Below are 23,424 nucleotides of genomic sequence, written 5' to 3'. Positions count from 1 at the left end.
CCAGTGAGCCAAGATTGCACCATTGCACTCCAGCCTGGGCAATAAGAGTGAAATTCTGTCTTAAAAAAAAAGACATTAAGTGAAAAAAATTTTACACAAAATACTGCAGTGATTCAGTTTTCTGTTGAGGCATCTCAAATAAAAATCATCTTACGGGTTTACAATTCTAAAAGGTATAACTAGACACAAGATCAGCCTTAATGCTATCAAATTGAAGTATGGCAACTTATTTATCTAGTATCTACCAATATACCAGCTTTTTCTGAGTCTCATTCTGTTGCCCAGGCTGGAGTGCAGTGGCACGATCTTGGCTCACTGCAACCTCTGCCACCCGGGTTCAAGTGATTCTCCTGCCTCAGCCTCCTGAGTAGCTGAGATTACAGGCACCTGCCACCATGCCTGGCTGTTTTTGTAGTTTTTAGGAAAAATGAGGTTTCACCAACTTGGCCAGGCTGGTCTGGAACTCCTGACCTCGTGATCCACCTGCGTTGGCCCCTCAAAGTGCGCTGGGATTACAGGTGTGAGCCACTGTACCCGGCCTTTTTTGTTTTGTTTTGAGATAGGCTGGAGTGCAGTGGCGCCATCTTGGCTCACTGCAACCTCTGCCTCCCAGATTCAAGCAATTCTCAAGTAGAGAATCAAGTGGAGGCCCCAGCCTCCTAAGTAGCTGGACTGCAGGCACTCGCCACCACATCCTGCTCATTTTTGTATTTTTAGTAGAGACAGGGTTTCACCATGTTGGTCAGGCTGGTCTTGAATTCCTGACTTCAGGTGATCTACCCGCCTAAGCCTCCCAAAGTGCTGAGATTACAGCCGTAAGCCACCGACCCCGGCTGGAATATAGGCATGAACCACTTTGCCCAGCCGAGTATCTACCAGCTTCTAATTCCAATTCTATATTTGAGTTTATAACTGAAAGTAATCAAAATATATACAAAATGTGTATTTTTGTGAAATATATATGAAATATATATTTAAGTCTGTTAGTTTGGTTGATGAAGGACTAGTATGAAAAATTAACATGAGATACAGTCAGGACCTTAAAGGACTTTCATTTCTCTCTCCTTTCCTTCCTGCATCCCTCCTCCTTCTCTTCCCTTCATTTATTATCCTAGGCAGGACAAATGTCAGATATCTGATTTGAAGACTAATATGAATATATCTAGGTAATAAAATGGAAAATCCCTATTTTGACATTCTTAATGGAATCCTGACTTGAAATTATTATTAGTCTTCTGGTTTAAACATTTATATAGGTTAGATGCAAAATAAAAATGACTGCATCAAATGATGTTTTTCTTTTCTTGGGATGCTTTGCAAGAAAATACGTAGATGTGAGTCATACATTTTTCCAGTTCAGCATTTAAACCGCAGTTGTGATTGTTTTTAGTTTGTTAGCTGCCTGGAGTGTTATTTTAAGAAAGCAGAAGCACCATCATTTGCACACTCCTTATAGATCACACACCTTAACTCTGACTTTTGCTCCAGTTTTTCGAAAGAAGTGAAGTCAAGATGAAGAAGCATTTGCTCTTCTGGGGAGTCCTGGCCATTTTTGTTACGGCTGTTCATGTGAAAGGTATGTGATATTTAGAAAATGAATCCAGATAAAAGGAAAAAATACACGACGGAACTGTTCTTCAGTTTTAAACATTTATGTCTATGCTTTGGTTGGCCAGCTAGCCAGCCACTTTTTCTTAACATGCTTTTATCTTTCTATGGCAGTTGTCTTTACACAGATAAGACACTTTTTTTTCTTTTTTCTCTTTTCTTAGTTGTTTGCTACAACCTAGAGAATAAGAAATTAGCTAACTACAGATAGTCCTATTTATGTGAATGTCCGTATTGAATCTTAAAAATCAAGAATCCTTCCCTTGAGTCTCTTAAATTAACATTCTGGAGAAATGAAATAATAATTACTGTAAGTACAACATGGGATGCATTGGGATTTTATTTCTACAAAGAGGCTGGTATTGGTTTTAACAGCTTTCCTGGATCTGAACCCACAGATTTATTATGATCCTTTAACAATGTTTAACATTATACAGGTTGCCCATAACTTAATGACTGAACTTTTGTTATTTTATTTATTGATCTTTCTTTTTTAATTTTTTATTATTTTTTATTTTTATTTTTATTTTTTGAGGCAGAGTCTCCATCGGTTGCCAGGCTGAAGTGCAGTGGCGCAGTCTCAGCTCACTGCAATCTTCACCTCCTGTGTTCAAGTGATTCTCCTGCCTCAGCCTCCCAAGTAGTTGGGATTACAGGTGCACACCACCACACCCAGCTAATTTTTTGTATTTTTAGTAGAGACAGGGTTTCACCATCTTGGCCAGGATGGTCTTGATCTCCTGACCTCGTGATCCGCCCACCTTGGCCTCCCAAAGTGCTGGGGTTATAGGTGTGAGCCACCGCACTCGGCCTATTGATCTTTCAAACAACTTCAGAAAGTGGAATACATTCTGAATTTAGAGGTACAGTATTAAATAATTTTCATTGAGATGGTCACATTAATAATTTTTCTGGATTGTTCCCAACACTGAGTCTATGATTCTTATTTCGAGACAAAGAATGACAGAAATGTAATTAGGAATAGTCATTTTATGCTAACTTACCATTAAGGATAACTTTCTAATGATTTAAAATATAAAATAGTAGTAGTAAAGCATGTACAATATAAGTATATATAAACATCTAAAAATGTAATAGGGCTACTTCCCTGTAAACCGTATAAAGCTGAAAGTTGAAAATATTATACTTTCAACGTACAGTGACTTTATGGGGAAGTAGCCCCATTGTAGGTGAGGAGCATACCGAATGCATATTACTTTCACAGCATCATAAAGTAGAAAAATTGTAAGTAGAACCATGTAAGTTGGGGACCATCTGTATATAAAATAGTTATCACTTACTGAATATGATATTCTAGGTATGCTAATTCCTTTAGATATAATATTCCATTTAATTCTCTCAGTAACCACCTGAGCATAAATACTATTATTATTTCTGACATACAGTTGAGTCAGTTGAGACTTACAGAGGTGAAATAACTTGCCAAAGTCATACAGCAAGCAAGTGAGTAGGTAGAACCCAGGCAGTCTGACCCTATAGCCTGCACTCTACCATCCTATTCTGCCTTGTATAAGGCAGTCACTTTAGTAAACTCATTATGGTCATATCTAGCATATGTTGTTAAATTTATTTTCTTACTTGTTTGAACTGAAGTAAATTAAATTTAACAAATATTTATTGAACAGCTACCATGTATCTGATGCTCTTGGTATAAAATAAGGCACAGTCCTTAATGATAGGCATGTTAGGAGAAAATACTGCCTGTTGGTGAGAGCAAATATTAGACTCTAAGTCTTGGTGAATTAAAAGTATTTGTACCTTTTCTGACAGCTGTGTATTTCTGATAGATATTAGGCTGCCTAATATTCTTATATATTAACTTCCCAGGTTTCTGGTAAGGAAATAATTATATGTTATAATAGAATATAGACATTTTTCTATTTAAGACTTAATAGTCAAGTCATTTATTCCTCAATAATCTATATTTTTGGTCAGACATTATGTGCTCTTTTATATTTCATTGAGAAAAAACATTTAAGAGTCATGGATACACAAGTAGGAAAGAGGACATCATTTAGGTCATTTTACCTCTCTCAGATGTTAATGAGATCTTTCATTACCTTGAATTGACTCCATAATGTTTCTTTCCAATATTACACAGACCTGTATCAGAAGATTCATTAAGAACTTATGAATAATGGTGTAATAATGCATTATAAATTACTTCAAACAATTACAAGTACAATAACAATGGTCTTAAAATGTTTTTGTAATGGCTGTTAACATTAAGGCTGAAATACTGCATTAGGTTCTCTCTGCTCTGGGAATCATCTCAGGAATAGATTTCCAGTTAAAATGATAACTATTCTGATCATTTAAACTTTATAACTTGAATTTGAATGCCAAATCTGTTTTTTTGTTTTATTTATTTATTTAGTTGAGGCTTAATAAGAGGAATTGTTAAAGGTCAGTTAGCTAAAATTATAGGAATAAAAATATTTAATATCATTGTTATTGTTTAATTAGCACTCTTATTTAATAGTATTACTTAAGTAAAGCTATTACTGAATTTTTAAAATCTGGTAATTGACTGGGCACTGTGGCTCACACCCAACACTTTGGGAGGCCGAGGCATGTGGATCACCTGAGATCAGGAGTTTGAGATCAGTAGAGACATGGTGAAACCCTGTCTCTACTAAAAATGCAAAAATTAGCCAAAAGTGGTGGTACCTGCCTATACCAGCTACTTGGGAGGCTGAGGCAGGAAAATAGCTTGAACCTAGGAGGCAGAGGTTGCAGTGAGCCGAGATCTTGCCATTGCACTCCAGCCTGGGCAACAAGAGTGAAACTGTCTCAAAAATAAAAAATAAAAGTAAAATCTGTTAATTGATCCAAATCCAGATGATACAAAATTACCTTTGTTTATTCTGTGCAATAGTTATCAAGGCTGGGTGTGGTCACTCTGTAATCCCAGCACGTTGGGAGGCTGAGGCAGGTGGATCACTTGAGGTCAGGCGTCCAAGACCAGCCTGGCCAACATGGTGGAACCCCATCTCTACTAAAAATTAAAAAAAAAAAAATTAGCTGGGTATAGTGGCAGGTACCCATAATCCCAGCTACTTGGGGAGGTGAGGCAGGAAAGTTGCTTGAACCAGGGAGGCAGAGGTTGCAGTGAACCAAGATTGTGCCATTGTACTCCAGCGTGGGTGACAGAGTGAGACACTATCTCAAAATAACAACTAAATAAACAACTTATCAGACCTCTTTGTCTAATATTCAGATTAGACGATAAATGTTGATGTTAAAAGTGAAGGCTTTAATGGTCATATGTGTATTAATTCATTTATTAATTTTTTTCTGTATACAGGCATATTTAATTGAGTTTATACCTCATGATATTTCTAAATTGCTTTTGCAAATTTATAGCACTTTATGTCTGTATATACTCTATCTTTTAAAATAATTCTTATAAGAAATATAGCCCTTTTTTTAAATTGAATCATGTATCTTGATAATTTGATTATTATTATGAAAAGGCAGATAATTAGTCTAGGAAAGCTGGGGTAGAGAATATTTAAAACTCTTACAAAATAAGGTTATCTTGGAGGAAAACATGCCTGTTTTTAACTATAATACAATTTATGCCAAAAAATTTTAAGTACAAATGAGAGTTCAGGAAGGCTGTGACATTTTAAATTGGGTTTGTAAAGTCTGGTGCTATTTTTTTTGTTCATGTTTGAATAAATTGCTTTGGTCTGGGAGAAATCCAATCTAGATTTTCGTTTTCTGTCTCACATTGGCATTTGACACTGATTTTCCCAAGGCTACATCATTCAGAGAACTGTGCCTCTTTCAGAAGCATTAGATGAAAATCAGAATTTTTCAGCCCAGATTTCCATAGAGTGGTTCAAGAAAAAAGTGAAATTCCTTTTAGAGTACATTTTGATTTCCTTCACTGTGATGTGAGATTCTGCTTAGAGAACAAATGGAGAAAGCTCAGACAAACCAACAATAAAACTGTTTTTCTGTAGGCAAGAAAGATAAAATAACTCAATACAAAATATATAAATTGACTTTTGTTTTCCTTTCTTTTTAATATGTTTTACCTTTCAAGCCCAAGAAGATGAAAGGATTGTTCTTGCTGACAACAAATGTAAGTGTGCCCGGATTACTTCTAGGATCATCCGTTCTTCCAACAATCCTAATGAGGACATCGTGGAGAGAAACATCCGAATTGTGTATGTGGCATTCCACATATTCTTTTTTTCCTGTTCTAAGCAGAGATACTTTCTGATACTAAGCCATTGTTTGAATGTAATACCTGTGTCTTTACTCCCCTTTTTGCTGTGTAGCACTTTACATGAGTAAATAATTGAATCTTGTGAATGAGCTTGAGGCAATTTTATTGAAATTAGGGGCAAGAATGAAAAATTACAGGTGATCTAAAATCAGTGGGCTATACAAATTATAAACAAAGGTTCTAATCTAGTCATCAACATGCACTGTTTATATGGAGTTATTTCTATTTGTTTATTTTTGTTTGCTTGTTTTTGAGACAGGGTCTCACTCTGTTACCTAGGCTGGAGTGCAGTGCCAAGATCACTGCCTACCGCAGCCTCGAACTCCCAGGCTCAAGCAATCCTCCTGAGTAGATGGGATTACAGGTGTGCACCACCACACCTGGATTTTTTATATTTCTCTAGAGACTGGGTCTCACTATGTTGTCCAGGCTGTTCTTGAACTTGTGAGCTCAAGCTGTCTTCCTGCCTTGGCCTTCCAGAGTGCTAGGATAACAGGTCTGAGCCACCATGTCTGGCCAAATTATTTCAGTTTGAATCAGAACTTTCAGTTGCCCTTGAGCAGTTCAAACTGAAACTTCAGATAACACTAAAGCTTTATTTTATACCATATATAGATGACTGAGTCTTTTACACTGTAATCAGATGTCTGCATCAAGATAAGGCAGACTGATCCCATTAATTAATTTGATTCAATCTCACTTTTAGATTGGATTTCAGATATTCATTTCATTTCACAAACAGTACAGACTTATATGCTATATAGCTCTTTTTCAATAGCAGGAATGCTGATACTGTTTGAGAAATTAGATTTCTATTAGATCCAATCAGTTATAAGCTTTCCTTGTAAACCACTCCTATCTTAATAGTTTTCCTCCAATCAAATCTCCTATAGAAAGAGAACACAGTATTCAATCCCATTCAATCAATGGGAAAAGTATAATATGTTTAAAAATTTTTAAAGATTTCTGGTTGGGCCATTTAATAGCTGTGTGTTCTTCAAGTTACTTATCTACTTTGAACTTCAACTTTTTCATCTTTAAATAAAGAAAAAAATCATGCTTAACTAATAGGATTATTGTAAAAATTGAGAATATCTATTCATTTTAGAGCTTATATATTTCTGGGATGTATTAAAAATATTTACTGTTATTATTCACCTAATCTATGTGCCAATTATTGTCACGATCCTGCCTAAAACCCTTGTGATGGTTTCCCCAACATTTATCTTAGGATATATTACAAATGCCTTGGCCTGACCTACAAAGCTTACCATAACTCTCAAGATCATTCATTGCTACTTTTCTTTTACTTTATGTTTAAACATTCAGCACTACTGTAGTGTCTCTATATCCCCACATTCACAGTGCTTTCTCCTTTTACATCTGCAAGTTCCTCTGTTTGAAGAACCCTGTTCCACTCCTCACAGGCTAGTTAACTCCTTCTCAATCTGCATGTCTTAGATCAGCCATCACTTCCTCTAGCAGGTTTTCTTTGACCACTCAGATCCTGCCCAAATAGCTTTGTGATAGGGATGGAACAGCTGAACTAGTGGATAATTGGAAAGAATGGTATACATGACATTGGCACTTAACCCACGGAGAGATTTTTTAAAATGACTCTCCAAGATCCTCTAATTCATCTTTTTATTTTATGAAATGAGTCTTTTTATATTACATTATTTACTGAAATCAGATAATTCAGTTACTTTATGACAGTTTGCCTGATGTGTTGATGTTTCATGTTCTGATTTCTGAAAATATATTACCGTTGCTATGCCATTATGGTATTTTTTATTTTTCTTTCTTTCTTTTTTTTTTTTTTTTTTTGAGACAAAGTCTCACTCTGTTGCCCAGTCTGGAGTGCAGTGGCATGATCTTGGCTCACTGCCACCTCTGCCTCCTGGGTTCATGCAATTCTCCTGCCTCAGCCTCCTGAGTAGCTGGACTACAGGTGGGCATCACCACGCCCGGCTAATTTTTGTATTTTTAGTACAGGTGGTGTTTCATCATGTTGGTCAGGCTGGTTTTGAACTCCTGACCTCAAGTGATCCACCTGCTTTAGCCTCCTAAAGTGCTGGGATTACTGGCATGAGCCACCATGCCCAGCCTTCCATTATGGTATTATTCCCAACTCCATTACTTAATAAAATGATGTGATGTTAGGCAAGTTACTTAACTAAGCCTTTTTCCTAAACCTTAAAAAAGGAATAATTATGTATGTATGAATATATACATATATACTTTATAGGGTTGTGAGAATTGAGTATGATAATTCATAAAACAGTGTTTGGCTTATAGTAGCCTCTCAAAAATGTTTATTCCCTTGTCACTCTTACTACGTAAAGTCATTCAGATATTACTAGAGTCTTTACAGTCTTATTAAGAATAGATTCATGCATTAATTCAACAAGTGTTTATTTAATAACTGCCAAATATTAAGGGTTGGTGGTGGGGATAAAACAGTTTATTTAAAATACAGTCCATTTCTTTTTCTTTCTTTCTTTCTTTTTTTTTTGAGACGGCGTTTCGCTCTTGTTACCCAGGCTGGAGTGCAATGGCGCAATCTTGGCTCACTGCAACCTCCACCTCCTGGGTTCAAGCAATTCTCCTGTCTCAGCTTTCTGAGTAGCTGGGATTACAGGCAGGCACCACCATGCCCAGCTAATTTTTGTATTTTTAGTAGAGACGGGGTTTCACCATGTTGACCAGAATGGTCTCGATCTCTTGACCTCTTGGTTCACCTGCCTCGGACTCCCAAAGTGCTGGGATTATAGGCGTGGGTCACCGTGCCCCCCCATTTCTTAAGAGGATTTATAGTCTAACAGGAAACCTTAAATAATGAAAAAGGCAATTAGAATTCTGTATTTTAAGTGCTATGATAGGAATGGGCAAGGGTTGTTATAGGAGCACTGAGGAGGGGCACCCAGTCTAATCCTCAGGGAGAGGAAAAGGGTAGCAGTGGGAGGCAGGAAAGGGTGTTTGGAGTAAGTGGCGGGGTGGATGATGGCTGTTAGCTGAATGGAAGTTTGATGGGTAAATATGTGTGGGGAGTGAAATAATTAATGGGTGGGACAGATCATTCCAGGAAAACGAAACAGGATTGCTGTGAGGATTATATGAGATCATTATATAATATGCTTAGCATAGTTGAGGCACACTGTAAGTAGTATTATATGTTAGAACTGTTATTGTTAAAATTGGAGATGAAAAAAGCATGGTACATTTGTGGAATTGCAGTTGTTTGTAGCTGACATGTATTGTGGAGGGTGACATTGTGAGAGATGAAGCTGGAGAGTTAGGGGCATATTAGGAAGGGCCTTCTATGCTATTTTGAGGATACCCTGTCTTCTGTGGAGAGACACTAGAGGTTTTAAGCAGAGAAGGAAATTAAGCTTGCATTTTAGGAAGAACGTTTTGGCAATAATGTGGCCAGTGGTTTGAAGGGGTCAAGACAAAAGGAAGACATTGTTACAATCTAGGAGAGGATGAAGGTATCCTGAATTAAGGCAATAATAATCAGAAGAGAGGTAAGTGTATGGATTTCACACATGAAAATAATTAGAAAACTGGACTGTGAGATTGATTAGATATGTGACAGAGGGGAGGATTCAGGTATGATAACCAGGTTTTTGGCTTGGATACCTATGTGGATGGTATTGCTAAATACTGAGTTAGAAAAGATAAGTTTTTTGTTGTTTATTTTGGTAGGGAGGGATGCATATGAGAAGGAATGATGAGTTCGTCGAAAAAAATTTAAAAGTTAATTAAATCACCAGAACTTGTTGACAATCATTATCTAATTTTTCAGGGGACATCACCATGAAAAAGTTCCAGCTTTGCTCCTTAGTTGTTGTGTGAACTTGGGTGGATCAGTAACCTCTCCTATTTATGATTTCCTCTCCTCTAAAATCTGGATAACAATATCTGTCTGTCCATTTCGCAAATATTGGACATACTGCATATGCCACATACATAGCTAGGCACTGGGAATACATAAATATTTTTGCCTCAAGGAACTTATATAGCCCAGGGAAGTAACTACTCTGTAGACAAGCAACTATGTTATGGCATACACACACACACACACACACACACACACACACACACACACACACACAACACACACACACACACACAAAATAAATAAATATATAGGAGCATTAATGAGACTACAGAGGAAGAAGTTTGTTGAAGGGTGGGAATAACATCAATGTAAGTATTACAGTAAAATGTGAGTTTTAGAGAAAAAGCAAAGGAAAAATTTTAAAGGAAAACAAAAAACTGCTAAATCAGTAAAGATAGTTGACAGTGGAGTTGCTGTGAGGTTTATTTTGAATGAGAAATATTTAAAATATAGCAAGTCACTATAAAAAACTGAGTAATGGTATTACTCTAGAGTGCTTACAGAGTACTAAATACAGTAACTACTGTTCTGATGAGATAGTGGCAGTATACCTTTTACCAAAAATAACAAGATCTGCATTTCATTATTTTACTTTGTTTTCTTTCTTTTCTTCTAGTGTTCCTCTGAACAACAGGGAGAATATCTCTGATCCCACTTCACCATTGAGAACCAAATTTGTGTACCATTTATCTGACCTGTAAGATATATGTTTTTTCCATAGTAATGTAGATGTGGAAGTTAATAGCTTTTAATTAACCTTGTTAGTAAGAATGTTTTTGAAAATATGTTGGGGTATAAACATTTACAAATATAATCTGAACTTTTGAATACATTAATTCCTATGTTAATTATTAGGTATCATAAATTCATAAAACTTTGTCACAGATAAAAATTAACTATACATTTTTTCTAAAGAAGAAATTATTGCCATTTATAGAAGGGCCAATTTCTCTTAATAGTTCAATACGTGGATTTGATCATATAAACAAGCAGGTGTTTCTTTGGAAATGAAGACTCCAACAGCAATAAAAAAAATTCTTTTCTTGTCACTGTAAATAACTTGTTTAAACAGGTATGCAGTTGGGAATAAGCCTAACACAGTAGAAATTGCTGCATGGTGTACAGAAAACAATCGTATTATCATATCATTAATCATATTGCTTACTTTCAACTAATATTTATATATTAAAGATTGGAAAATCTCATAAGCTATTCTGTATTGTGGAGCTGCTTATGTCTGAGAGGAGTCATCTTTTGTTGTTACGTCAGAACTGCAAGACCTAACTGATTTTGGATTGAAATGTGTAGTCAGATTTTGAGACTGCATTTGAGGAGATTGTCTAATACATGTATTTGCTTTTCAGCTGTAAAAAATGTGATCCTACAGAAGTGGAGCTGGATAATCAGATAGTTACTGCTACCCAGAGCAATATCTGTGATGAAGACAGTGCTACAGAGACCTGCTACACTTATGACAGAAACAAGTGCTACACAACTGTGGTCCCACTCGTATTTGGTGGTGAGACCAAAATGGTGAAAGCAACCTTAACCCCGGATTCCTGCTATCCTGACTAATTTAAGTCATTGCTGACTGCATAGCTCTTTTTCTTGAGAGGCTCTCCATTTTGATTCAGAAAGTTAGCATATTTATTACTAATGAATTTAAAACCTAAGGTTTTTTTTTCATGATGATGTAAAACCAACTCCCTGCCACCAAAATAATTAAAATAATCATATTGTTATCTATATTAGCTAATCACTTCTTAATTATATGTTCATGCTCTGAATATTAAAATCTGTTAATTATCATGCTCACCTGAAGATGTATGCCCCATTAAGAATACGGTTTCTAGCATTAAACAAATAAACAAAAGGATAAAATAAAACTCAAAGAGTGAAAATCAGGTATAATAAAATGTTCCTCACATTCTCCCCCTACTCGCCTTTTTTTTTGGCCTTGGAGAGCCAGAGCTTCTGCATTTTCTTTACTATTCTCTTTAAAAAAAGTTTCACTGTGTAGAGAACATATATGTGTAAACATAGGTCAATTATATGTCCTCATTAGAAAACTAATAATTGGAAAATGTGTTCTAGAACAATTTACAAAAATAATTTAAGGTGAAATCTCCAATGTTTATAAAACTAATGAGCTAAATAATTAAATGCATAATGAAAAATATATTTGGACATAATAGACTTGGAAGCAGATGATACAGATTTTTCTTTTTTTCATAATCAGGTTAGTGTAAGAAATTCCCATTTGAAACCATCCATTTTGTACCTGAGCTTTATGATATACATGTATTTCATGGTATGTATTCTCTAGTACAGTCTGAACAATTAAATAGATTCATAAGCATATACCTGTGTGAAATAATTTGTTGGAAAAAGTTTGCTTTGCTCATGTTAACCTTCTTGCATGTAAGTTAACTTACTGATGAACAGTTTGTAAGTATGATGTAATGATACATTAATCACTGAACTCATACATGTACATATTTGAGGTGGCTTTGTCATTTTATACCCATAAAAGGGCAAAATCCGCCCTGATAAATACCATGTTTATCATGGCACATAAAACTTCTTTATGGCAGAAAGCCAAGGCCATTGACATATATACCTAAGGGTACTATGGAAAGTAAATGCTAACTCAGAATTTAAAACAGTGGGAGGATGTTAGTAAGAGTTGGTTTCTTGAAAAGGAATTGTTCTGTTTACTTTTTTAAAAAAAAATGGTAATAGTCATTTATTAATGACCTCTACCGATTATTCTGTGTTTCTTCAGGGATATGCATAGCACACTCTGGTGCTTCAATAGAAACCATAGTTTTGTGTTGAGAAATGCTGAGTGTATGATAAAATTATATTGTTTGCTAAGAAGAACAATGGCAAGGAAAACCTAGCCGCCGCCCCTCTCCAACAAGTTGAAAACCGCTTGGGTCATTCTAAAGTAGCAAAACAGTATATGTACATCATACATAAGTTAAAACAATTCTTTAAGCATGAGATATGTGACCCTGCCCCCGTGGCTCCCTCATGGAGAATACTCTTTAGTTTGCCTGTGATCAGTGGTAAGCAGGCACCAGCTGCCCACCTGGTTTATCTTGGTGAAAACACAGAACACCTGTTTTTTAATAAGAATCACCTGTTCAGAGATATTAACTACGTGGGTCAGAATCTGCCTGAGGCTCTCAGCCCAGGATGCTGTCAGTTCCCTTAGGCTACTCAGAAGCTTGTTGGTCCTTGGATAGTCCCATTTTTGCTGTTCTTTTTTTTTTTTTTTTTTAATAAGAAAAAGAATAAAGAAGAGGAAGAAAGAGAAAGAGGAAGAAGGAGAGAGGATGGGGGTATTGCTTTATTGCCCAGGCTAGAATGCAATCTAAATATGGGTATGCCTATAATTGTCCTTAATAATGGAGATACAAAAGAAAATGAGGGAAGAGAATAACAAACAAGGAGCCAACCAACATTTCGTTTAAACTTATAAGTTGATATGATGTGGTACTGATAAGAGTGTATATTTTGTATATTTAAAGTGGCGAGTTCTATAAATGTTAATTACATTTACTTGTTCCAGATCTGAGTTCAAGTCCTGGATATTGTTGTTAATTTTCTGTCTCATTGATCTGTCTAACATTAATGTTGAAGTCTCCCACTATTATTATGTGGGAGTCTAAGTCTCTTTATAAGTCTTGTATGTCTGCGTATTCCTGTATTGGGTGCGTATATATTAGGATCTTTAGCTCTTCTTGTTGTTGCATTGATCCTTTTATCATTATATAATGTCCTTCTTTGCTTCTTTTGATCTTTGTTGCTTAATTGTAACTTCTGCTTTTTATTTATTTATTTTAGCTCTCTGTTTGGTTGGTAAATCCTTCTCCATCCCTTGTTTTGAGTCTTTTTTTTTTTTTTTTGAGACGGAGTTTCGCTCTTGTTGCCCAGGCTGGAATGCAATGGCGCGATCTCGGCTCACCGCAACCTCTGCCTCCTGGGTTCAGGCAATTCTCCTGCCTCAGCCTCCTGAGTAGCTGGGATTACAGGCATGCGCCACCATGCCCAGCTAATTTTTTGCATTTTTAGTAGAGACGGGGTTTCACCATGTTGACCGGGATGGTCTCGATCTCTTGACCTCGTGATCCACCCGCCTCAGCCTCCCAAAGTGCTGGGATTACAGGCTTGAGCCACCGCGCCCGGCTGTTTTGAGTCTTTGTGTATCCTTGAATGTGAGATGGGTCTGGATGCAGCATACTGATGGGTTTTAGTTTTTTATTCAAATTGCCTGTCTGTCTTTGGATTGGGGGATTTAGTCAATTTAAATTTAGAATTCATAATGATATATGTGAGTTTAATACTGCCATTTAATATTAGCTGGCTATTTTGCCCATTAGTTGATGTAAATTCTTCATTATATTGATGCTCTTTTTGGTATTTTTTTAGAAAGGCTGATACTGTTTGTTCCTTTCTATGTGTAGTGGTTCTTTCAGAAGCTCTTGTAAAGCAGGCCTGGTGGTGATGAAATCTCTGAGTGGTTGCTTGTTCACAAAAAACTTTATTTTTCCTTCACTTATGAAGCTTAGTTTGGCTGGATGTGAATTCTGGGTTGAAAGTTCTTTTCTTTAAGGATGTTGAATATTGGTCCCCACTCTCTTCTGGCTTGTAGGGTTTCTGCTGAGAGATCTGCTGTGAGTCTGATAGGCTTCCTTTTGTGGGTAACCTGACCTTTCTCTCTGGCTGCCCTTAGTATTTTCTCCTTCATTTCAACCCTGGTGAATCTGACGATTATGTGCCTTGGAGTTGCTCTTCTCGAGGAATATCTCTGTGGTGTTCTCTGTATTACCTGGAGTTGAATATTATCCTGCCTTACTAGGCTGGGAAAATTTTCCTGAAATAATGTCCTGAAGCGTATTTTCCAGCTTGGATTCATTCTCTTTGTCACATTCAGGTACACCTATCAAGCGTAGATTAGGTCTTTTCACATAGTCCCATATTTCTTGGAGACTTTGCTCGTTCCTTTTTATCCTTTTTTCCTCTAATCTTGTCTTCTTGTTTTATTTCATTGAGTTGGTCTTCGACCTCTGATATCCTTTCTTCTGCTTGATCAATTCGGCTGTTAAAACTTGTGCATACTTCACGAAGTTCTCCTATTGTGTTTTACAGCTCCATCAATTCACTTATATTCCTCTCTAAATTGTGTATTCTTGTTAACATTTCGTCAAATCTTTTTTCAAAGTTCTTCGTTTCTTTGGATTGGGTTAAAACAAGTTCTTTTAATTCACAGAAGTTTCTTATTATCCACATTTTGAAGCCTGCTTCTGTAATTGGAACACACTTGTTCTCCATCAAGCCTTGTTTTGTTGCTGATGAGGAACCATGATCCCCTGCTGAGGGAGAGGCATTCTGATCTTGGGTATTCTCAGCCTTTTTTGGCTGTCTTCTTCCCTTCGTTGTAGATTTATCCATCTGTGGTCTTTATAATTACCGTCTTTGTAATTGGGTTTCTGAGTGGACGTCCAACTTATTGATTCTCAGCGCCGAAATCTGAGCAACCCACTACGCCGACTAAATCAGCGGCGTTAAGATTGATGGTGCTTTTCTGACTCTACACCAAGAACCGACGCTCCAAGGCGCCGGCAAAACCGCCTCACCGGTCACAAGAGTCCCGCTGACGACCCGTGGGGCTCCTCCGCTGGGAATCTCCTGGTGCGTGAGCAACAAGAATTCATGTGAAGGTGTGGCGTCCTCTCGTTCTTTGCGCTTTCACTGGGAGCTACAATCCCGAGCTGCTAGTGATCAGCCATCTTGGATCTCTCACTTTGCTGTTCTTGCTGGGTGTCTGCTTCTTAATGCCTGGTTGGGGTCTCTTTGGCCGAGCTGGACTTAGTACTTTTGTTTTTTTTGAGACAGAGATTTGCTCTTGTTGCCCAGGCTGAGAGTGAAATGGCGTGATCTCAGTTCACTGCAACCTCTGCCTCTTGGGTTCAAGCGATTCTCATGCCTCAGCCTCCTGAGTAGCTGGATTACAAGTGCCTGCCATCACGTGCAGCTAACTTTGTATTTTTAGTAGAGATGGGGTTTCACCATGTTAGCCAGGCTGGTCTCGAACTCCTGACCTCAGGTGATCCACCCGCCTCGGCCTCCCAAGTGCTGGAATTACAGTCATGAGACACTGTGCCCGGCCAGAAACCATAGTTTTGGCGTATTAAAGATATATCCATTCTTGACTGATCTTTGATCTAGAGTGTGGTTTTAGCCAAGTCTTTGAATTTCTTTTAATTAGTAAACATTTATTAAATGTTAACCAAATACACAAGATTGGTCTGCAGTGGTGAAGTTATGGTAAGTGCCCTTGAGAAAGTCATTATCACTGCTCACTCATCAGAACTGTGCTTAGGTGTCAATCTTCTCTGTGAGACCCACCCTGACTACTTTTTAAATATTTCAAACCCCATTTATTTATCTTAGTCTACTTCCCCCCGTGTACTTATCTCCCTCTAGCAGACTATATGATTTACTTGTTTATTATGTTTATGGTCTGTCTCCCCTCACTAGAGTGTAATCTCCACAAAGGCAAGCACTTTTATTTTGCCCACTGATGTGTCCTCAGCATCTAGAACAGTGTCTGACACATAGAGGCACTCAGCACATGTTTGTTGAATGAGCAAACATGAGCGTAGCTTAGTTGAGATAAGACATACACATAAAGAATTATAATTATCTGGCAGAGTCTGCTGAAGGCAAAGAAATAGCTTCCCAAGTGCTATGAGAATTCATGAGAGACTGCTTCTGAAGAGACACCTTACTTTACCCCTATTCCAGCATTATTACCTCATTAAATGCTAGCTGGAAGAAGACTTCAGCAAACTCTGCCAGATAATTACAATTCTTTATTTGTATGCCTTACTTTCTCAGTGTACCCTGTAAAAAAATTTTTGTAGATCCACATTGCAGATCCTTATGGGAAAGACCCCTATTCCAGCATTACCTCATTAAATGCTAGCTGGAAGAAGACTACAATTTGTAGTCCCACAAGTCTTCCTTCTTTCAGAAGTTCAGTAAACTCTGATACTACCCCAGTAGTAACAATTTAGTACTTACTATGTGCTAGGCAGCAATGTAAGTGCCTTTTTTTTTTTTTTTTGAGACCAGGTTTCACCATGTTGGCCAGGATGTTCTCGAATTCCCGACCTCAGATGATCCACCCGCCTTGGCCTCCCAAAGTGCTGGGATTACAGGCAAGAGCCACAGCACCTGGCCCGTAAGTGCTTTATAAATATTAACTCGTTCAATATAAATCTGGAGTAGCTGGTGACTCTTAAACGAGAGTTATTGAGGATAGATTGAAGCCTTTTTTAAAGTTGTATTCAAACATTTGCTGGTATTAGTGGAACATTTAGAGGGGCAGACTAAGGAATCAGTGTAAGATATGGTGGCCATGAAAGGAGGCTCTCAGTTCTCTACAAGGAATGTAATTGACCTATGGTTCTGAGATCCACTGTGTTTGTGGAAGAGACTCTAAGACAGGTCAGTTCCTGGGAGACACAGGACTCTTCTGATGGGGCACTGACTTGGGGACGCCTTATCTTTGCTGAAAATTTCTTAGCACTGCGCCTCCAGGTATTAGGTGGCCAATCATCCTTCCTATCCTCCTTGATCCACAGGGGTAATCAGGATCTGATGACTCAGCGTTCTTCAGATACCTGAAAAACTCAGTGGATAATTAGCCATTTGAGTGGTTCACTTACCTAGTAAATGGCAATGAAAAGTCTGAATCACTCTGCTATAGTCTGAACAAATATCAGTTGAGGCCCTTAGAGAATCATTATGTCTGCTGTAACATTTTCTTAAACTTCATGTGATATTTTGAGGTTAATATGGCCAATTCATTGACAGATCATAATCTGTTATGATGTTTGCACTTTTTGCCCTCCCTTTTAAACTTGAATTAAATGGATGACATTTAAAAAGACAGGCATAAATAGGTACAATTGATGAGAAATGTTTTTCTTCTGCATAGTTCTTGACAAGTTGCCATTTGCTCTGGTAAGCACACTCAGCACCGACCAGATAAAAATTATATTAATTAGCAATAGGAGATTATATTAATTAGCTCTTTAATGGGATTTCCAGGTCTTGGCTTTGGGGTAGCAGTATAGTCTAGTGGATAAATCCATGGTCTATGTTGGAATAGACTCTAGGTAACATTGGGCAAGTTAATTCAAAGACTGCTTCCTCATTTGAAAAATGGCAGCAAAAATAACTACATAGATTTTTATAAAAATAAGGATGCATGCTGTGTGTGTCTATATATCACTTATTACCACTGTGGTAGCAGTTAGCAACAATCTATAAATTACAGTTGTTATTATGTGTTAATTGCCTTTGGCTCTTCTTCCTGCCTAAGCAACAAATAAGAAAATAATGTAAAAATATATTGGATCTGTGATTTTATTTTCTTTCTTTTTTTAAAATATTTTATTGCCTTTTAGGTTTTGGGGTACATGTGAAGAACATGCAGGATTGTTGCATAGGTACATACATGGCAATGTGGTTTGCTGCCTTCCTCCCCATCACCTATATTTGGCATTTCTTCCCATGTTATCCCTCCCCAAATCCCCACCCCCTGCTGTCCCTCCCCTATTTCCCCCCAACAGACTTCAGTGTGTGACGCTCCCCTCCCTGTATCCGTGTGTTCTTACTGTTCAACATCCACCTGTGAGTGAGGACATGCGGTGTTTTATTTTCTGTTCTTGTGTCAGTTTGCTGAGAATGATGGTTTTCAGATTCATCCATGTCCCTACAAAGGACACAAACTCATCATTTTTTATGGCTGCATAGTATTCCATGGTGTATATGTGCCACATTTTCCCTGTCCAGTCTACCATCGATGGGCATTTGGGTTGGTTCCAGGTCTTTGCTATTGTAAATAGTGCTGCAGTGAACATTCGTGTGCATGTGTCCTTATAGTAGAACGATTTATAATCCTTTGGATATATACCCAGTAACTGGATTTCTGGGTCAAATGGAATTTCTATTTCTAGGTCCTTGAGAAATCGCCACACTGTCTTCCACAATGGTTGAACTAATTTACACTCCCACCAACATTGTAAAAGTGTTCCTATTTCTCCACACCCTCTCCAGCATCTGTTGTCTCCAGATTTTTTTAAGGATCGCCATTCTAACTGGTGTGAGATGGTATCTCAATGTAGTTTTGATTTGCATTTCTCTAAAGACCAGTGATGATGAGCATTTTTTCATGTTTGTTGGACTCATATATGTCTTCTTTTGAAAAATGTCCGTTCATATCCTTCACCCACTTTTGAATGGGCTTGTTTTTTTCTTGTAAATCTTTTAGTTCTTTGTAGATTCTGGATATTAGCCCTTTGTCAGATGGGTAGATTGCAAAATTTTTTTTTTCCCATTCTGTTGGTTGCCAGCTCACTCTAATGATTGTTTCTTTTGCTGTGCAGAAGCTCTGGAGTTTAATTAGATCCCATTTGTCTATTTTGGCTTTTGTTGCCAATGCTTTTGGTGTTTTAGTCATGAAGTCTTTACCTATGCCTATGTCCTGAATGGTTTTGCCTAGGTTTTCTTCTAGGGTTTTTATGGTGTTAGGTGTTATGTTTAGATCTTTGATCCATCTAGAGTTAATTTTAGTGTAAGTTATCAGGAAGGGGTCCAGTTTCTTCTTTCTTCACATGGCTAGCCAGTTTTCCCAACACCACTTATTAAACAGGGAATCCTTTCTCCATTGCTTGTTTTTGTCAGGTTTGTCAAAGATCAGTTGGTTGTAGATGTGTGGTGTTTCTTCCAAGGCCTCTGTTCTGTTCCATTGGTCTATATCTTTGTTTTGGGACCAGTACCCTTGAAGTCAGGTAGCGTGATGCCTCCAGCTTTGTTCTTTTTGCTTAGAATTGGCATGTCTCTTTGGGCTCTCTTTTGGTTCCATATGAAGTTTAAGGTGTTTTTTTCCAGGTCTGTGAAGAAGGTCATTGGTAACTTGATGGGGATAATATTGCATCTGTAAATTACTTTGGGCAGTATGGACATTTTCACAATATTGATTCTTCCTAACCGTGAGCATGGAATGTTTCTCCATCTGTTTGTGTCCTCTCTTAATTCGTTGAGCAGCGGTTTGTTGTTCTCCTTCAAGGGGTTCTTTACATCCGTTGTTAGTTGTATTCCTAGGTATTTTATTCTCTTTGTAGCAATTGTGAATGGCAGTTCGTTCTTGATTTGGCTCTCTTTAAGTCTGTTATTGGTGTATAGGAATTACCTGGAGGATTCATTAAAGTAGATTGCTGAGACCCACCCAGAGATGGCTCGGAGATGCAGCTGGAGACTGCAGTGCAGGTTGCACACGTTCCCAGGAGCTGCTGAGGCTGGGAATTGCAGGAGAGCCCACTACTTCAGAATTATATACCTCTACTTCCATCTAGTGGTTGAGTTACAAAATACAATGAATATACGTTTTTAAAATGCATTGTTTCATTTAATTCCTCTAATACTCCATAAAACAAGTACTGTCTTCACTTCACAAATGATAAAACTGAGCTGTGAGGTGATAAGGTAACATGCCGAATGTTTTTCAGGTATCTGGAGAACTGATGATTGGCTCCAAGCCTGTCAGACTCCAAAGTCAAAGCTCTCAGTTAGTATGTTATCCTGTCTAAACGTCCTTCAAATGGTTTTCCTAGGTAATTTCACTTATGTGGAAATAGCCAGAAATATGGACAAAGAGGGATAGAGATATCTATTACAACATGATTTATAATAGTGAAAATTCACAGGGAACTTTAAGTCCGTCATCAAGGGGGGAATGGTAATGTATACTTCAAACTATTTTACAGACAACAGAAATGAAATTTCCATAAATTTTAAAATTTAGGGAAATTGATGTACAATGTGAAGAGGAAAATGTAGAATTTAGCATAAAAGAGTGACTTTAAGAAAATTCTCTTCACAGCTGGGCACGGTGGCTTATGCCTGTAATCCCAGCACTTTGAAAGGCCGAGGTGGGCAGATCACGAAGTCAGGAGTACTCAGGAGGCTGAGGCAGGAGAATTGCTTGAACCTGGTGGGGCAGAGTTTGCAGTGAGCTGAGATCATGCAACTGTACTCCAGCCTCGGCAACAGAGCAAGACTCTGTCTCAAAAAAAAAAAAAAAAAGAAAAGAAAAAAAGAAAATTCCCTTCACCTACATGGGAAAAGACTTCAGGGAAATAGGCCAAAATGTTATTTTTTGTTTCCTTTTACTTTATAGTATAGAATATTCCTAATATTCTACAAAGACTTTATATTTTATAATTGGAAAAGTGTTAATCATTATTAATTAACTCTTACTATTAGTTGATTAATACATTAATACTAATTTTGGTGAAATTCTAAAATTTTATTTGCGTAATATAAGGAGAAAGTGGTGTTTACTTAGAATCTACTCTGTACTCAGCACAGTGAAAGTTGCTATGAGGGTCTCACTTTTTCAGTTTTTCTGTTTCTTCTATAGGCAAAACTAAAACAGGAAAAAATTAGCACACAGTATAAGACACATTTGTGATTAAATATTAAAGATTGGCTGAGTGTGGTGGCTTACACTTGTAATCCCAGCACTTTGGGAGGCTAAGGCTGGCGGATCACTTGAGGCCAGGAGTTCGAGACCAGCCTGGCCAACGTGACAAAACCCCCATTTCTACTAAAAATACAAAAATTAGCTGGGCATGGTGGTCCACATCTGTAATCCCAGCTACGTGGGAGGCTGAGGCATGAGAATTGCTTGAGCCCTGGAACAGGAGGTTGCAGTGAGCCAAGATTGTGCCACTGCACTCCAGCCTGGGCAACAGAGCAAGACTGTCTCAAATAAATAAATATTAAAGGTCATGTGCTGTGAGCCTTCAGGGAAACTGGGTTGCTAGGGCTGGGGTAATCTTCTAGGACATGTTAACTGAATGGGGCCTTTCCTGATGGAGAGAACCTTCTAGAACTACATGAGCCAAGCAATGAAGAGGAAGAAGCATAACACAAATGTCAGAATAGAGACAGGATCAGCCTGCTCCTCTTTCTCTTTCTGTCTTGAATCTTTCACTTATACACATCCCCTCAAATTGGTGATAGTTTTTTCAGTGGTCAAGAACTTTCTGTTCCTTCTCTGGTGAGTGTGAAGTTGTCACTTATTTAGAGGAAGCAGCTTATCACTTTGTCATCCCTACCACTTTGCCACTTTGTCCACTGATTGGTTGAATCACTACCTGGGAGCATGTTAATACCACAGAATGGTGGGCCCAGCTCCAGAGCCTCTGAATGAAAATCTGCATTTTAACACAATCCGCAATCATATACACATTAAAACATGAATAATGCTGGTATGGTATGCAACACTGTCAGAAAACAGCCTGAATCTAGAGGCATCTGCTAGTGTGGTTTAACAGCTGAGGGATGGAACTGACAAGGTCTTCCCTGAACAAAATTTTCTTTTTCTTTCTTTCTTTTTTCTTTTTTTTTTGAGATGGAGTCCAGGCTGGAGTGTAATGGCCTGATCTCGACTCACTGCAACCTCTGCCTCCTGGGTTCAAGTGATTCTCCTGCCTCAGCCTTCCGAGTAGCTGAGATTACAGGTGCCCACCACCATGCCTGGCTAATTTTTTTGTAGTTTTAGCAGAGATGGGATTTCTCCGTATTGGCCAGGCTTGTCTTGAACTCCTGACCTCAGGTGATCCACCCACCTCAGCCTCTCAAAGTGCTGAGATTGCAGGAGTGAGCTACCACACCCAGCTGAGAAAAAAATCTTTTTACTGAGTTAAACCACAGCAAATGCTGTAATATTTTCTTAAAGTTAATGTGGCATTTTGAGGTTAATGTGACCAATTCATTAACTTGTCATAAGTCTATTATAATGTTTGCACTTTTTGCTCTCTCTTTTTAACTTGAATTAAGTGGGTGACATTTTTTTCTTCAAATTAGTAATGCAGGTGTTTTTTTTCTTTCTCTCTCTCTCCTTCTCTCTCTTTTTTTAAAATTGTATTTTAGGTTTTGGGGCACATGTGAAGAACATGCAAGATTGTTGCATAGGTACACACATGGCAGTGTGATTTGCTGCCTTCCTCCCCATCACCTATATCTGGTATTTCTCCCCATGCTATCTCTCCCTAACTCCTCAGATCCCACTGTCCCTCCCCTATTTACCCCCAACAGACCCCAGTGTGTGATGCTCCCCTCCCTGTATTCATGTGTTCTCATTATTCAATACCCACCTATGAGTGAGAACATGCGGTGTTTTATTTTCTGTTCTTGTGTCAGTTTGCTGAGAATGATGGTTTTCAGATTCATCCATATCCCTACAAAGGACACAAACTCATCGTTTTTGATGGCTGCATAGTATTCCATGGTGTATGTGTGCCACATTTTCCCTGTCCAGTCTACCATCGATGGGCATTTGGGTTGGTTCCAGGTCTTTGCTATTGTAAACAGTGCTGCAGTGAACATTCGTGTGCATGTGTTCTTATAGTAGAACAATTTATAATCCTTTGGATATATACCCAGTAATTGGATTTCTGGGTCAAATGGAATTTCTATTTCTAGGTCCTTGAGAAATTGCCACACTGTCTTCCACAATGGTTGAACTAATTTACACTCCCACCAACAGTGTAAAAGTGTTCCT

At 37.9% G+C, this 23,424-nt stretch overlaps 1 protein-coding gene across 1 annotated transcript; it reads left to right on the top strand.

The window, feature by feature from the left end:
• Positions 1-1,380: 1,380 nt before the first annotated feature.
• JCHAIN (joining chain of multimeric IgA and IgM) lies at positions 1,381-12,134 on the top strand. The gene is made up of 4 exons (XM_003931929.4): positions 1,381-1,576; positions 5,684-5,807; positions 10,390-10,470; positions 11,138-12,134. Exons 1-4 carry the CDS (start codon positions 1,513-1,515, stop codon positions 11,346-11,348), a joined length of 480 nt encoding a protein of 159 aa, XP_003931978.1. The 5' UTR covers positions 1,381-1,512; the 3' UTR covers positions 11,349-12,134.
• The last annotated feature ends 11,290 nt before the right edge of the window (positions 12,135-23,424 follow it).

The sequence above is a fragment of the Saimiri boliviensis genome, chromosome 3, assembly GCF_048565385.1.
Source record: "Saimiri boliviensis isolate mSaiBol1 chromosome 3, mSaiBol1.pri, whole genome shotgun sequence".
Lineage (NCBI taxonomy): Eukaryota > Metazoa > Chordata > Mammalia > Primates > Cebidae > Saimiri > Saimiri boliviensis.
This window is presented reverse-complemented; position numbering and strand designations above follow the sequence as displayed.